This window comes from Choristoneura fumiferana, chromosome 5 (genome assembly GCF_025370935.1).
Source record: "Choristoneura fumiferana chromosome 5, NRCan_CFum_1, whole genome shotgun sequence".
NCBI classification, from domain to species: domain Eukaryota; kingdom Metazoa; phylum Arthropoda; class Insecta; order Lepidoptera; family Tortricidae; genus Choristoneura; species Choristoneura fumiferana.
Window position 1 is genome coordinate 1,749,650 of NC_133476.1, and position 18,567 is coordinate 1,768,216.

The 18,567-nt window shown below is 37.9% G+C and overlaps 1 protein-coding gene across 1 annotated transcript; it reads right to left on the bottom strand.

Moving 5' to 3' along the window:
• Positions 1 to 5,128: 5,128 nt before the first annotated feature.
• On the bottom strand, positions 5,129 to 18,567 carry LOC141427910 (sin3 histone deacetylase corepressor complex component SDS3; the record flags this gene model as incomplete). The annotated part of the gene is given in 7 exon segments (XM_074087512.1): positions 5,129 to 10,736; positions 11,055 to 11,218; positions 11,994 to 12,204; positions 14,076 to 14,253; positions 17,073 to 17,210; positions 18,015 to 18,078; positions 18,415 to 18,567. Coding segments are annotated over 7 exon segments (1,004 nt in total), but the record flags the coding sequence as incomplete, so codon positions are not given.

The following is an 18,567-nucleotide window of genomic DNA, read 5'->3' on the forward strand; positions in this document are numbered from 1 at the left end:
AAATAACGACTTTATTGTCTAGAGCAGAAAGTGCATTTTAAAATAAATACACGTTCGCAGATAATACTTTTCCATGAGGCGCTTGTCTAATACGCATTCAATTTTGAAAAACATTATCTGCCAACAAAGTTTTATTTAAAATGAACTCTCTAATGTAAATAATAAAGTCGTTATTTCAATGAGCTATTTTATCGTATATTTCATTTCATTTTAAACTGAGAATTATGCACTTGAGGACATAATAGAATACAATGGCTTTTTTCGAAAGGTTGGCTTTTAACGAGATCGGGACAGCTCAAATAATTTCTACTATACTTATTTATATTACAGAGGAACTCATATCAAATGAACTAGTTCTATCAATATGCCAATTTAATACAAAAATCTGAAACTCAAGTCGCTTACTCTTATAATTTAAGGCAAGCCCCAATTCACATACAGATTACCATACGTTCTGCGTGAGCTTATCACTTGCGACGGCGAGAACAAATCCCTCCCACAAATGAACAAAACGATCACTTTCTTCGTCATTGTTCGCAGAATTAATTGCGAAGTCTTTTAAAAAGACTTATTTCCCACTCCTCAATACACGCTTTTTGGGGGAAAACTTTCTTTACCAATTCCAATTAAAAAATGTGAAAGAATGGGATGGAAGCGGTGCGTCCTGGAAAAAGTGACCTTGTGACAGTGGCGGTACGGATCGTTATTAATGAGCAAGTTAATTTATTTTCTTCTCCCTTATTACGCCTATGGTTTAATCCATACTAATATTATAAATGCGAAAGTGTGTGTGTTTGTCCGTCTGTCACGTGGAAACGGAGCGACGGATCGACCTGATTTTTGGTATAGAGGTAGTTTATGGGCCAGAGGGTGACATAGGCTACTTTTTATCCCGGCAAAAATGCACAGTTCCGGAACAGCGCGCGATAACCGAATTCCACGGCGGGGAAAAGCTAGTTTGAACAATAAAGCTAGCTCTACACTGCTCGCGAAATTGAATGAGGTCAGGCGACTACGATAGTGTAGAGGTCACTTTGCCTTACTGCATCCAACTCGGTCAGTACTTCGGTCAGCTTTCCCGAGTAAGTACTTCGTCAGAACTAGGTGTGAGCTTACAGTTATAAGATTACAAAAAATTCCTTCACTGTAAATCTTTGATCATACTAGGTTCATCAAAGCTGTAAATAAATAAATTTTGAAGGAAGTTTCAAGTGACGGTTAAAATTTTATCCTGAATAACAATCCTATCGATTTGTATAGGTAGTAAAATAGCGAGTTTTTTTTTTTTCATTTTAGTTGGTTCGAGTCCCAGGCGAGGCAAGCGAGTTTTAGAAAATGCAGTTTTGTTTCTTTTTAAAAATAAAGGAATGTCTCCTTTAAGTAAAATGAGCCAACTAGAGGGATTTAAGGTAGTTTCTCTCCCTGGGCCCGACTTATTTTTCCACACTGTATATCCCCCCCCCCTATTTATAGTAGAGTTTTTACATCCTTTAAATATATTAACTAGATAACCACTAGATAACAATGAAATTTGTATATAATATTTCTGGAGAGTTAGCGCTCAAGCAAGTTTTTTTCCACACATCGCCCTCTGACATGTAGTTTATATTAACAGTAAAACTTTTACGGACATTTTGAGAAGAAATCTTTGGTTTGTCTCAGAGTGTTTACAATGGTCTCCCTCATCACAAAACAACAGTGGCCCAATTCTTTGGCTCTCCAACTTGTGCCACATTCTTTACGACGCTGTATGAGGCGTGACGTTCCTTTATATTTTAGCTTAGTGACTAGAATAGGCACCGTACTAAGTAAGTGGGTGAAGTATTGTTTTAAATTTAATAGTTAAATAGTTTGTGCTAAATTGGGACTAGGAATTGTTTTACCCGTAAGCTTGCCTACGAAAACCAAAGCTATTGCTACTGACAATCTATCATTTGTATCAAAATTTCATGGTAATTACAATAATTATTATTTTTCCTGGTCGACCCACACCCACGACCCACATCTCCAACTTTTTTTGACGGTGTAACACTTCCGGTGAACGTAGATATGATTATTAAAATTTTATCATGATCGCTAAACTTAACCAAAGGGACCCCCTATATTCTATTTAAACATGTAGGTAAGTCATCTGATTTCTATTTTTCATGTATATAGACTCACTGTATTTCTTATTTACCTACTTTGTTTTGGTAGCTTTGATAGGAGTATTTCTAGAATAGGTAGTTTTTTGTTTTGAAACACATGACTTTCTTAATTCGACTAACGTTTCAATAGTCATCTGTTTATATTAAAAGTGTGAAAAATAACATGTCCCTTATCAATTACACTAAAACCGTAATTATAAAAGAAAACCTTACCTATTTTTGAACTGTTTTAATCTGCTTATAAAAAGTCATAACATTAAAATCTCGATTAAATTGCACCGTTGTCGTATACATTCGTTTTTGCAGGTGGAAGGACCTTGTGCTAGGTCCGCCCGGATTGCTACCACCATCTTGCTCGCTAATCCTGCCGTGAAGCAGCAGTGATTGCACTATTGTGTTTCGGCGTGGAGAGTAAGACAGCCGATGAAATTACTGGCACTTGAGGTATTCCATCTTTGGCTTCTAGGTTGGAAACGCATCTGTAATCCCCCTGCTGTTACAGGTATCTACGGGCGGTGGTGATCTCTTACCATCAGGAGCCCCACTTGCTCGTTTACCATCCAGTCGAATAAAAAAAAATTAATAAAAAAGTACCTTTGTTTCAATTTGATTCTTAATTCAATCCTTACTTATGTTTAGCTGTTATTTTTTATTGAACAATTAATTCAAGTTCTATTTTAACATAAAGGGTTATTTTTGTAATTTTGAATATAGTGTGTTTCCAAAAAAACTTTCAGTGATAAAAACTGCGGCTACTTTTTGTTACAGAAAAAAAAGTGTTAAGTTCCCGACATTCCCGAGAGATCAATATTTTGGAGGTGCTCGCTACTTTACACGTTTCTTTTACGAGAATGGCGGATATCCAACTCTAATACTTAGTTTCTTTTTTTAAACATCTCCAATAGTTTCTCCAAAAATGTGAAAAAGGAAGAATTAAGTAGGTATCTATCTAGTTAAGTATAATGCTGGGTATCTGATTTATCGGTGTACGCTACGAATTATTACTCGTAGGGAGTACGGCACAAAGAATAGTGAAATCAGTTACTAGTACTGCCATCTAGTTATTTAGAGTATAAGTTCTGTCCAGTAAGTATACCAATAGATGTCACTAGCAACCTTATTTTGCAGCATTTTCAAAAGACAAAATGACGTTTGAAATTAACTGAATGGATTTAAAAAATATATATTCAAAAAAGTTAATTTTTCTTACTACAAAGTTCTCAAATGCGGCAGCGTTGAAACTCAACTACTAAGTACAGCGATGACAGCGCTGCTAGCGGCTCATACCCGCAACAAAGATTTCGAATTTAGTAATCTTGTTTCTAAAAATTATAAAACAGTAAGTAATAATGATACTACTACTAAATGTGTTTCAAACTAGTTTCAATCCACTACGGACTTAAAAAAAAAAGTTTGATATGAAGTGGAAAATCCAAGAGATGTCGCTACTTGTCACCGTAAACTACAGAAAAATTTGAAGAAGCTGGAGGAAGTTTTACATGAAAAATATACATTTGTTAATATACTGTTGGCACTATTAATAAACTGTTTGCACTATCAGTAATTGTGGTTCAAATACGGTTTAAATAGACCACGTAACTTATAAATTGAGCAATGAGTTAAAAATCCGATAGATGTCGCTATTCATCACCATTAACGGCATTATCTGCTGAAAAGTGCCTACCAGAACTCACACAGAACCTAAATATGCTTAAAATTAGTTTGGTGTGTGTTAAACACACATGTTTAACGATTGTCTAAGCTTTTTTCGTTAAATTGAAAGTGTTTTTTTACCAGTTTCAGTAAATTAGTAGCTCTAAAATTAGTGAATTCCATGGTTTTTACATTGATCTTTAGTGCGAGAAAATAGACCTTTTTTATAATTGTATAAGGCGCTTACGAGTTATTTTAAGAACCTATAATTTTCGAACCCACTTGATTTTAGGTCTCGGATGATAGCAAAATTGTAGACGATATTTTTTGACAAAAAAAGCTACCCCTAAAATTATTGTTCAAACATGTTTGAACATGGTTTAGAGATGTTTTGAGACCGGCCATTTTTTTTTAACTGACCAGCGATCTACTTGATGGTAAGTGTGAATGAGTAACAGCCTATTCACTCTGACTATTATACTTTTGTATTATTTTGTTTTGAGGGTTTTCACAGAGGCGAAATATCGCTAGATGGCGTTAGTATCGTGAAATCCGTTTGACGTTTGCTTGCGATTTTTTTTAAACTATAAGTATTATTTATTTAAACAATGAATTTTTACATAAAATAAAAATAAAAAACATATAAAATTAACTAAAACGGGCTTCCTCATCCAAAGGCAGCGCAGCGCGGGCATTGTGCCTGAGACGCTAGCGGCGTTGCCTCGTTGCTTGCGATTGGCTCATTTAGTTTTATCGAAAATACAAACTGAAACATAGATGCACAGAAAAACCAGAAAAAAAGAGACCAGCGCTGGGAATCGAACCCAGGTCCTCAGCATTCCGTGTTTTCTGGGTTTTCTGTGCATCTATGTTTCAGTTTGTATTTTCGATATGGGTTTTACGGGATGACCGTAAAAGCAACAAAATTTGGAGTTGAAATAAAAAATACAAAAAAGACTAAAACCAATCTTCATTTAGTTTTAACCAATCACGAGCTAACGTCAAACTGACCTCACGATACTAACGCCATCTAGCGATATTTCGCTTCTGTGAAAACCCTCATTGACAAAAGAAAAAATATGTCTCAAATATTTCCTGATAATATAAGTGACAGACTAATTAGACTTAGGGGCTGTTTCACCATCCATTGATTAGCGATAACCGGAGGTTAAATGTGATGCCGTCTCCGTCTATTCGAACAAAACAAATAGAGACGGCATCACACCTAACCGCCAGTTAACACTAATCAATGGATGGTGAGTCCGTTAGAATTAATAATTAATTACATAGGACACCAGCCCATTATAAGGGTAAATGAAACAAAACAATTCTTATAATACATATATTGTAAATTAAAGTTTTTTGTTCTTAAAATTATCTACAATAGAAACATCTCATATGTACAAGTCACGAAATCTTTTATACAAGTCATAAAAACCCACAAAGGTACCAAAATCACGTACTTATCAAGCTCTAAAGTAGCTAACATTAGTGCCTTGTCTCTTGCAGTAATATTTTGAGAGCTGGTAACAATATTAGAGTACCTAGGTATTTGTGGCAACGTATCTCATACAGTGCTTCCTTTACAAATTTTATATACAAAAACCATTAAATACTCAGAACATTTATCGCGCAAAAAAATCGCAAAGTATTTAAAAACTTTAGGATCAGCTAAGCTCCACTACCCATCAGCCAGCCCCCGTACCACCAAAGTTCCAAGTACCACAATCGTGTTAGTTTTTGTGGTACAGGGTACAGGATGCTTTAGTACTTAGATATCAGAAATTCAATGTTGTACATGCTTTTAAGCTACCTCAAATACCTACATTTTAATTAAATGTCAGCCCTCTGGTTATAATATGAAACGTCAAAGTGCCATAGTACTATTAAAGCTACTTTCCGAGCTCGATTTCACAACGAACATTTGTACACTATATTACATTGGACATATACAACTATTTACAATACTGCCTCTGTGATTCATAGAATTATGATAACAGTGCGGAGAAATGAAGCCTGTGGGTACACTTGGGTGGCACTTGAGGTATCCCATCTTAGGCCCTTAGGTTGGCAACGCATCTGCAATACCCCTGGTGTTGGAGACCCACTTGCTCTTTTGCCATCCAGTCGAATAAAAAAAAACAGACCATCAGACATTTCGGAGCGACCAAGGTGGTCAAAAATATTGGCACACGCACTCTATTATTAAGGTGTTAGAGTTCATCATCATGGTGAGGGCCGTAGTTCCGACCGTAAGAGGGACGGTGTGATATGAACTTCGAACTTTTACTGTGCAAGTCCAAACTTAACTACCGTGTGTCTACCATAACAGTCCACAATGAGTACCCGGGATTATTAAATATTTCACAAATAGAAAGCTACACTATTCCCTTATAGGGTACTTTTACTCTCAGAATATATAACTATAGATTATTATTAATTTTCCCACAGACAGGCATCATTTTTCCACAGTATTGCTTCTACGCAGTCGGTCCAACCGATCCGACAGTACAGTTGAATAAATTGATCCATGTACAGTCAAGTGCAAAAATAAGTATCTATTCGAACCACTCAAAAATATGTTACTACGGCCTTATTGCGTCGGAATAAGAGTGTGGTACATATTTTTGAAATTTTGAATAAGTACATATTTTTACACTTGACTGTACATAGATGTCAGTGACCCTTGTACATGATTCACTTTCTTTGATTATACATACATTAAAATTAAACCCGACCATGTAGAAGTTCATTCTCTCTTATTGCTCAGCATCAATTCATTAGTTAGAAAATGTATGAAGTTTTATTTCACAAATAATACTGAATTCCTACAACATGATTTCGTCGCATTTTTTTATAACGCTAGATTTTACATATGATTTAAATTCATAAGTTTTTTTTTAAACAAATTACATACCTAAATTTTTAGGATACCACGCCCAATGGGGGGCCAACGGAACATTATTACTAAGTATATGCTGTCTCTGTCTATCTGCAGCATAGGATAAAGGGGTTGTGGTAACAGCCACATCACTAAATACAAAACGATCTGCAGACAATGATTTATTAGAAAACTAAATATTTAATTTATCTGGCACCATGTTAGCTTTAGTTTTGGAACTATGAAAACACGTATCACTGCCACATGATGATATTATCATACCAGTGATATTTGGGTATTTTTACTTTAAATTAGTTACCCCCTATATGACCCCCTCCCTCCTGAAATCCCTCGCCCTGTCAATTTAAATTTCCTTCTTAGCACACACCCCCCTTATAACTGTACTATGTAAATGTATTAAAATTATCAAATTATTTTTGTAGGTAGTTTCACAAATTCTATGTTTGTGTTGTCTTATTTTAGGTTCTCATCCGATTACCGCACACTGAATCTACCGAACAACGGCTAAACTGATAATGTCTTTTCCAACCTCGACATTGGCGGAATCATCGATATAGTATCGATGGAGCTATACTATCAAGAATTGAATTGAATACTTAAAATTAAATTAAATGGCGCAACAAATTTTTTTTTTAGGGTTCTGTTATCCTGGGTTCTCCTTATTCAGAATCACGAGCACTATTGATTTTGACGAAGAAAAAAGTCTCTAATTTTCCATAAACATATTGTGTCCATTTCGTAACGTAACGACCCACTGACAAAAAAATTAGGAACACCTTTCAAGTTTTTAGCGCCATTTAAAGTAAAAATACCCATTCATATCACGAACACATTTTATACCATTTACACATTACAATTAACAATTTTTTATATCATTGACACATTTTATACAAATGTCAAAAGTCATGAAAGCGACGCTCAATAATTGTAAAAGTTGTAAATAATAAACAACTCCATGGTAAACGTTTGAGATCAAAACAAAATGTATCAAAAAAATCAAATATAAATCAAAGTCGCGCCAGTCAACCAACTACGTACAAACTTCATACACTTCCCAACAACCTTAACAACTAACACAAGCGGAACCGTCGTCTGTCACACACACAGACATTGAGGGCTATCACAGGCTTTAATATGTAGGTACATCTATTATTGCGACCTCGCATTCACACACTAAACCATATACCTAATAGCGTGTGACAGAAGCAGGAGTTTCACTTCTATTAGCCTTAAACATGATATAACAACAGAATATAAATTAACAGATCATTGTCAAAATCAAAATAAACATCACGAGTGACTAAAAACCTAAAAAAAGGCCGGACTGATGACAGATTACGTTCCATCACATTTCAATGGTGAAGGCACACTTTGTACAGTCACCAGCACCAATATCTGACACAACAAGCGTGCATAAATATCTGATACGAATCTATTTCTAGGGCCGCAAGTACGTGTCAGATATTTTTGCACCCTCAACTGTGGCAGATATTAATGCTGGTGACTGTACGGAGAACATTCTAGACTTGTTAAGATTTGAAACCCTCCACAACCTTGATTGGTCTGATTGCGTTGCCTGAAATCATTATCTAATTAGATTTCTAACTGTAGTAGCATATAAACCCGAGTTTAGACTTGCAAGAAAAATTGCTAGATTGACCACTACAAACTCTTTAGCTTTACAGCCTCGCAACGCAATGTAATGCCATTTGCACGATTTTTCTTGCAAGTCTAAACTTGGCTTAAGAGTTAGGGGCTCCCCAAACCGATGAGTGCATTATTATTGATAACTTATAAAATAGGATTAGAAAACAATTTATTTTCGAGAATATTTATAAAAATAGAAATAAAAGAGTTATTAATAAATAAAAACAATCGTAGGGACTCTATATTTTTAAATTGCGTTAATTAGATACCAGCTACCACAGTCTTAAATGTAGAATCAATAATGTGTTCTAAAATGTATTATAATAGTAAAACAACAAGTAGCCTTGATCTAAACCAGGGTAATTCGAAACCACAGTATTTAACCTCTTAAGATGACGCGTCCTTTTAGAACACACTTCTAACCAAATGTAAACTTCGAATGATTATCAGGAACTTTAAAATTCTGATAATCAAAAATTCACCAGTATAATTAGAATCCTATTTATTGTAAAATTACAAGAACTATTAATTACATTTTTCTCAAAGAAAATAATACCCTAATGAGGATTTTTAGACAGTCGTAACATCGCTAGATGGCGTTAGTAAGTCCGTTTGACCAGTCTTATTGCTTGCCATTGGCTCATTTAGTTATATAAATATAACACAAATGTCAAACAGACCTCACAATCTCACGTCTCACATCAATATTTAAACAAATGATTATAAAATTTTTAGTTGCTTATTTTATTTTGTCTTAGTCGAAATAAGGGAGCCCCCTGTCGCAGCTGTGTATATTCAATGACAGCAAATGTTCGACAGTTCGACCACGAACATGCGCTGAAGTAATTGAAGTAGACATTTGAAGTAATTGAAGTAGACATTTGAAGTAATTGAAGTAGACATTTGAAGTAATTGAAGTAGACATTTGAAGTAATTGAAGTAGAAAAACAGCGGAACCAATCTGTCATCGTCGACATTTTTCAGAATCTAATACAGCAGCTTTCGCTTGTCAATCAGTGCCCTCTGTACCCCGTTTACATATTGACTTGGCTAACCAAAGGGACAGAGTTATATGTTAGAGTGGGAAAAATGTCCTTATCGGCGCTAACTGCCCCAACACACTGATGGTCGGACAATGTAAAGCATGGGAATACGGTATTTATGGAAAACTTCATAGTTCCTGCGGGATAGCGATAAACAAACTACGCAGAAGGAGTCGCGGGCAACAGGCTAGAAATATTATAAAATTTATAAAATAAGTGACAAATAAATAACTAATGTTAGGAATTATGATTGGTTTTTTGGAGTCTTCTTGTATTTTTATTTCAACTCCAAATTTGTTACTTTTACGGGTATCCCGTGAAACCATATCGAAAATACAAACTGAGACATGGATGCACAGAAAAACCAGAAAAAGAGACCAGCGCTGGGAATCGAACCCAGGTCCTCAGCAATCCGTGCTGCGTGCTATAACCCCTACACCACCGCTGCAGCGCTGGTCTCTTTTTCTGGTTTTTCTGTGCATCCATGTCTCAGTTTGTATTTTCGATAATGTTAGGAAGGCTGCTCTAACGTATAACCGCGTCTCTGGTTGTCATATTAGTATTAGTACACAATTGTTTGAGGCAAAACATGCGACTGTCTCAAATTTCTTAGCGCTTAAATTTATATTTTATCGATCAAGCACTACAAAATTTGCGATATTTTGTTTTGCCGCAGAAATTGTCTACTTATTAGGGAGTTATCTCACAGGAACACCGTGGCAGAGCAACCAGTCACCACCAACAATGTATACAGCTCTATGGAGGGTATCTCACCTGGTGTCCGCTTGGTTGTACAACGGATTTAGCGGCGCAACCAGCATACACGCGTGCATCAAACATTACTGGCAGCGCCGCGTGGGTTGGTTGCGCATCCACAAAATACGGCGCTGTATGCTGTCTCACTCGCTCGGCCTGTCACGCCACCAGTGACCCCATGCGCGCACTCATTCGCACGCGTACAGATGTAGTACATAATGGTGTTCCATCGGAAAAAGACGGATCTCAATCAGAATACGACGGCACCCGAAGTGTCAATCAATTACTGCACTACATGACACTGTTGTTGTGCGGCGATTCAGGGACCCCTGTGGTGGCTCGGTTTGGCAGCGACACCACGGTTGCCCGACTGGTTGCGCCGCCATGGTGTCCCGGTGAGAGCCATTAGGGTAGTCACTCACTGCGTCAACCGCTCACACACACACCGCACACCTAGCGGACTAGCGTCTACACACACACACACAGGACACTCTACGACGCGCGTCGTTTTATCGTCACTTTGCCGCGCGCCAACTGCGACACGAATAACCGAATGCGTTCCGGATTCGTGGTCTTTTTCACCCATATCTGTAATAAAAAAACTTTATGTATTAAGACATGCTAGCTTAGTGGCCTATGTTGAAAGAAAATGTGAGGTAATCAAACTTAGTAGGTTCGAAGACTTAAAACTTAAAACTTATGGCTCCACGTACCCCTGTTAAAGTTTCTAGACGACAGCGAACTTCAATGTCATAAATGTCATGGCAAAACTTTTCCCGCTTAAATAGTGTGACAGGGAGAGGGGCAGGTTTCTAAAGTGATCTAAATTGGCATGACATAATTTAGGCATGGCTCCCAAGGCAATCCATAACTTCGTTTGGGGCCCCAACCTGACCGCATACTGACCGCTTCGTCGGTGATGGCGTGTATGTGTCCGGGGAACCGCGGCATGTCGCGTCCCTCGACGTAAACGCTCTGGCCGCGGTGGAACCAGCGCCGCTCGAACAGGAGCTTGCCGTCTTCTACGCGCGTCTCGTGAGTGTCGTTGCCCTCGCGCACTGGAGACTCGCCTGATGTAAAAGGAAGTATAATCTTTATTTTCAGTATGTTTGCTATTGTCAAGGTTTGAAATTCAAGATTAGAAAGAGAAAGAAATACTAGCATGCGTCTATGTTTCTGCTTTACTCTTTACTTTAAATGTCGCGAATAAATGTTATTCTTTCTTTCTTTCATTCTTTGATGACACTGCAAGTAGCGTCATACCTATAGCATAGATAGAGAAAAACTTTAAAAAAAAAAAACAGCGAATTATTTATACGAGTAGATTGGTGTTTCAAAATTTAAATTTAACTGATTTTTGCTTCGTTAAACATTTGATATTTTCATAATAATTAGGTAACAGTATGGATGGATGTTTGTTTGGATGTCTTTCACGCAAAAACTACTGAACGGATTGGCATGAAATTTGGCATACAGGTAATATATGCCCTGCCTGGATTAAGATATAGGCTACTTTTTATCCCAAAATAATGTATAGTTCCTGTGGGAACAAAAAAGGTTTAAGCTACATACCAATTCTGCGCGAGCGAAGCCGCGGGCAAATCCTACTAATATTATAAATGCGAAAGTTTGTGAGTGAGTATAAATAATAACTACTCTAATAGACTCTCGTTCGTAATTCCTTGTTTACCACCCTTAAGACACAATGTACTATTTCAATTCCATTGCAGGATTAATTTCGAGTTGAATGTTGGTCATGTACATGACCGTGGCGTGCGAGGCATTCCATTGGCTGTCACGACTGGATGACTGGCGGTGAAGAGGTAAAATATATAAGTGACTTACAGCTGGTAGAGCTGAGATGTTTCCTGGGCTGCGCGTGGTGCCTCGGGGGCGCCGGCGGCGGCGAGTGCCTCGCTATGGCCCGCAGGTCCGCGTCAATATCCCGGTCATCTAACTGGAACGTGACCGTGGTAGCGGGTTTCCGGCGCTTCTCGGGCGCGGGCGCCGGCTCGTTGGCGCGCCGCCGGAGTATGCGCTTCATGACCGGCTTCACCTGCGAAAGGGTGATGGACTGGTGATGGATGGATGATTTGTAGGGTGATGAGAAAATTATAAGAAAGCTAGCTTGTGGATGTGGAAGGTCCAAGCGACACAGACGATGGTCTCGCCGGAAGACCAGCGCTGGCTGCGCCCGAGGAACCGCATTTTATGCTGAGGCGGGACCATGTTTAGTATTTTGTATTGTCATTTATTTTCTTTTTTTCAGATTTTCTTTTAATACGGTATTTGACAACTCCTGAATTTGCCATGTCTTATATATTACTAGCTTAAGCCCGCGACTTCGTCTGCGCGGATCTAGGTTATCGCGGTGGCGCCCTCTACCGGAATAAAAGGTATCCTATGTTGATCCTTGGGGTTCAAAATACCTATATACCAAATTTCATCAAAATCGGTTCAGTGGTTTCGACGTGAAAGCGTAACAGACAGACAGACAGACAGACAGACAGACATACAGACAGACAGAGTTACTTTCGCATTTATAATATTAGTAGGGATAGTAGGGATTATGAAAATATAGGTATACAGAAAGTGTTTAGCGAAGAGAAAACATAAATCAGTTGAAAATTGGATTTATAATGATTTTTTGAAGAATCTATATACCTGTCTCTTTCTCAAACGCTTTTCTCTATGCAGCAAGTATGGCGCTACTAGCGTATGACGTCACATGCCAGTATGTCTTTCTCTGTCTAATCTTGGATTTCAAACCTTTATAACTTTGTTATTTGTAAAGGTAGCTTAAAAATTCTTTCTCTATTCGATAACAGGCATTGTAAAGTTTTAATTTATAATACGTATAAAAAATAGTCAAATACCGTATTGTTTTATCTATTATTTGTCTGTGTCCCGAATAAACAATTCATTTTAACTTTTTTAATTTTCATTTAGAAGAGACGTGGAAAGGGGGCGCGTTGCGGACGGGGCGGAGAGGCGCAGACGTCCAAGCGTCACGTCCGCGCTGCGTCTCGTCTCTTCTGTCTGCTTTGGATCGCGACGTTTCTATACATTTAGTATAAAACGGATTCAAGGGCGCCACGACTGCGACGCGCCGCCGTCGCACGTCTGTTCTGTGCGGCTTGCGCCGAAAGCAAGGGTAAACTACCACTCAACCCAAGAAAACCCAAACCCAAGAAAGTTATGAAAGCTAGTGAGCCTTAGTCAGTAGTGACTGATCTTTAGCTGATAACTGATAACCACAACCACTGTCAAGAGTGTAGTGATTTAGAAAAGCTTCTTTTTAGGACCAAAATAACTGAAAAAATCTTTTTTAGAATAATAATGTTCACATTGTAGTAATCAATTTTTAAGAACGCATGTTAGTGACATTAGGCGTAGTAATAGTAATAAAAAAACCCTCATAAATAAAAATTTAAGTTAAAACTGAAAAAAATTGGAAAAATTGATAAAATCAAAAATTTATAGTGTTATAAAAATACCCGTAAATCGAAATGGTTTTTTTTATAAAGAGTCCATTCCATTCACAATATTTGAAAACTATAATATGACCTACCGCCACAATTTTTTTTTTATTGATGTGCAAACCCAGTCAGTAAAATTCAGTCAAATCAATTTCAAATTCAGTCATTTCAGTTATAGAGTGAAATATGGAAAACATGTATGTACATTTTTTCCTACTTTATTTTAATCTAAAATAGGTATCACCCCTCTGTTAAATAATCTATACTAACTCCCATTGCATGACAAGACAGCTTAATAGTAAGCTCTCTATGGTTGACAATATTTTTCACTGTAATTTTTTTTCTTATATTTGTTGAAGCTTTGAACACTCGATGTAATCATATCAGTCTTATGGATTATTATTTTTTACGGGTTATTTTGTAACATTTATATAAAGATTAAACTCACCTCAGCTGAGTCTCCATTTAGCTCCATGCTATGCCTCTCATTTTCAATCATCTTCCGTTTGTCCTCAAAGTCATTGAGAAGGTTTTCTTTCAACTCTATCTTCTTCTCTTCAAACTCTTTTGCCGCCGCCTTCTTCTCTGCTATGTACTCCCTCTCTATTACATCATAGACATGGTCTCTGGAAGTAACAGAAATATTTGTTATAACCATTTGTCACATGGTATTGGCAAGTTTATCATGTAACTCAATTACTCACATAATACACTCGAAAACATAACCCTTCTTCTAGTAGTAAAAAAGATAAAATTCATTCAGTACAAATGGCAAATCATCCATATGAATTGACTGTTTTGGATTTGGACCAACACAACCCTTCAAAATGAATTTTGCCAAAAAATTTAATTGTGCTGAAAAATATTTAACCAAATTTCTTTTCCTTGTACATTAATTAAGCCCATATGGAATTTTGTTTATTAAAAGCAGAATGAAATCCATACTAATATTATAAATGCGAAAGTTACTCTGTCTGTCTGTCTGTCTGTCTGTCTGTCTGTTACGCTTTCACGCCTAAACCGCTGAACGGATTTTGATGAAATTTGGTACAGAGATAGAATAGACCTTGGGAAAGCACATAGGCTATCTTTATCGCGAAAAAGAGGCTTTAAGGGGTTGAAATAGGGGATGAAAGTTTATATGGTGGAAGTTCATCGCTGTTGATGATAAAACCATGAAACTTGGAATTTAGGCACTTAATAAGAAATAAATCGATATTTGGTTGACCTTTTTTGAAAAACTCGACCTATGAGGGGATGAAATAGGGGATGAAAGTGTATATGGAAGGTAGTCATTTCGAAGATAAATCGAGAAGGCAACGGAGTGGAGTGGAGGCAACGGATGGAGCGGAGACAATGCAGGCTACAGCGGAGGCAGTGAAGTAGAGCGGAGGCAGCGGAGTGGAGCTGACGCTGCTGAGCGGAGCGGAGGCTGGCGGAACAGAGCAGAGGCAGTGGAGCGGAGCGGAGCGGAGACAATGGAGCGGAGGCATCGGAGCGGAGGCAGGGAGGCAACGGAGTGGAGCGGAGGCAACGGAGTGGAGCGGAGGCAACGGAGTGGAGCGGAGGCAACGGAGTGGAGCGGAGGCAACGGATAGAGCGGAGACAATCTAGGCTGCAGCGGAGGCAGTCAAGTAGAGCGGAGGCAGCGGAGCGGAGCTGACGCTGCTGAGCGGATCGGAGGCTGGCGGAGCTGAGGCTAGCGGAGCGGAGGCTGGCGGAGTGGAGGCTGGTGGAGTGGAGGCTGGCGGAGCGGAGGCTGACGGAGCGGAGGCTGGCGGAGCGGAGGCTGTGGAGAGGAGGCAGCGGAGCGGAGGCAGTGGAACGGAGCGGACGCTGCTGAGCGGAGCGGAGGCTGTGGAGCTGATTGATGGTGATGGTGATGATAGTGGTGCTGATTATGATGATTGGTGATGATGATGGTGATTGTGGTGATAATGATCGATGATGATGAATAACAAAAAAAATGTTTATGAACAAGTTATTCATTTGAAAACTTTACCTGCGAGGGGATGTTAGCAGAGGGGATGATGCAGTGTTAGCAGAACCTTCTAAGCTCATAAGAATAATGTACGCAATGTGAGGTCATCATGAAAAATTTATGATTTTCAGATTTTTCTTATTTATTGTGCTATAAGAGCCACCTTTATGCAAAATTCCAGTTTCTAAGACAGCCGGCAGTGCGCTATAACTTTTTCTGTTAAGGCGATTTGTATGAAAACACCTCTTTAATGACTGTAGCTTTTGTTTGCCTTGACTTGGAAGTTTGATTTTTTCACAGCTTTCGGGACTATTGACCTGAGTTTAGGGGTTTATAATTTCAACTCGAAAATAAATACTTTATATTTATGGCAATGTATTGAAATGGTTATTTTCAGTAAGCCGTAGAAGTTTCTATGTGCTATTATTGGCAGAATAGGTATCCTAAATAAATTAAATACTTTCCAAAGTTACTATTCCACGCGGACGAAGTCGCGGGCAAAAGCTAGTACACAATAAGTGAATGTAGTGTAATATGAATCAAGACCAAAACTTAAGTATGTAGACTCGCTCAAAAACATAAGTCTAGTCAAAAAAAATTTTTTTCAAATTCATTCCAAAATATCTAAAAACACTTCTACGCCATTAACAATACAGTAGTGTCTTCATCTCTGTCATCTTGTTTCTAAATATAAAAATTAGTTTATTTACAATTACATGCTACTGTATATATTGTAAATGTGTATTATAAATTATAAGGTTAGTTTTATGTATTTTTGTTATTGCAGCACCTGCTGAAATCTATTCCTTACGTCTTTTTATTGTAAACATTGCCTGGGATAGATAGCTCGGCCCACCTATTCTAACTTAAATTCAGAATTTTCCTCTATGTAGGTATCTCTGTTTTCTTTACTGCTTACTAGACTGTGGTGTTCAATAAAAAGTTAATGTGTTGCAGAAGCTTGTAGCATAACCACTAGACAGTCCGACGATACCTTGGTATCCAAAACCAAAATGCTTCAACCCATCCATGGATACTTTAGTGTCCTAAAGTTTAACCTTGATTTTGTGCACAAATCTTAAATAATATATATATATATATATATATATATATATATATATATATATATATATATATATATAAGCTATTATTATATAAATAGTACTTGAATGAGTAAACATTAATTAACGTTACAGTATTTTTTCTTTATTCAAAACCTTGTAGTTAGAAAATTGTAAATGCGCGGCGCCTGCGTCTGTCGATAAAAAACCCGGACGGTTTGAGGCTTATTGGTTGCGCACTCCGCACTGTCAAGTGGTTATGGCTTGTAAGTTTTTTTTCACAACTATTAAGATTTCAATATTTATTCAATTAATAAAAGGACTATAAACCACACAGCATAGGTACGTCAGATGAACATTAGAGATATCCACAAGCGCCATGAATTGCAAGTATACAACTCACTTGTATATCCTATTCAGCCGCAGTCTCTCATGCAGCTGGTGTTCCAGGCGCTTGACCCTGCGCGTGAGCTCCGGGTGGACCCCGTCCTCCAACTGTTGCAGCTGCTTTTTGAGGTTCGCCAGCTTGAATTGGTACATCCTGTAGAAGTTGATTGTGATTTATCAAACATCTGTTAATTATACAATAATACCTGATCCTTCAGGTTAAAAACTATCTAATGTCCCCCCTCAGGATCCCAAACTATCTCCAAACCACATTTCATCTGAATTGAAAGGAAAAAAAATGACATTTAAGGTTTTTTTTAAATTGTCGCGAAATAGTCCCAACCCAGCATAGAATTTAGAATTGGTTCAGTGGTCTGTGAAGAAGTAAGATACAGAGATATAGACAAGAGTTAGTTTCCTATTTAGGATAGAAAGTATAAATATGATTAATCTGATCTGTTGCACCTAATGATATTATTATTGTTTAAATTATCAGGCAGCCAGTTGGAAGCAACTGACAGGTGCATATATATAGCTGTTCCTTGGTCAAGTATTCTTTGTACTGTTAATGTGTTGGTCTAGCCGGTTCTTAAATTCATTCACATTCAATGCTGAGACATGTTCTGGTAGTTTGTTCTATGTCTTGACCACTCTGTTACATAAAAAATGTCTGCGAGGATTGTTGTGCGATTGTTCAGTAGATAGTTTAAATTTTATTGGTGGCCTCACAGGCAAATGTTGTTATTAAGCTCGAACAAGTTATGGAACTCCTGTAGATCGGGAAACTGATTCATGATATCTGAGCTTTATAGTTGTTCTGTTCCAAAATTTTAAAAAATCGGAGCATAGTGCTGCACAGACATACCTACTTATAGGTACCTAATAGAAAACAGTTTGTTAATTTGTCCAAATTTCATTTAGAGGTGTTAAGATAAGGGACAAAACAAAAGCCACTTACTGTTCCTTGTGTTCCATTGGTTCATCATTGTTGGGTATTTCTGTCTCACTAGCCTCTTCAGTATCTGTAACAAAAATAATCAAACCAAATTACTGACCAAATCTGACACAAAGCCATGAATTTAAAAGCACCCACTTTTTGGCCAAGTTTTGGCCAGTGGATCAAGGTGAAAGTGACATCTTTACAGCGCAGTTACGTCACGAATGACTAGAGAAAACAAATAGGCGGGAAGACGCGCCTACGGGTAAACCTAACCATCCTAACCTATTTATATTTACGTAACTTCTGTTTATAAACAACGTGTGCACTTGTGTCATGGTCAGGAGTGACGAATCGTGATAAAAATGACGGAAAATGACGCCAAAATCACCTGATGACAATCACCGTAAACAAAACATACCTTCATCGCTGTCGTCCACGGGCGGCGGTGGTATTGCATCCTCCTGCTCCCTGTATTCGTCTTGATCATCGTACCCGTCGTCTTCGAAGTCATACTCATCGCCCGGCCCCGAATATGGTGATCCTTGGTAAGACATAGTCGAGGCGACGCGTA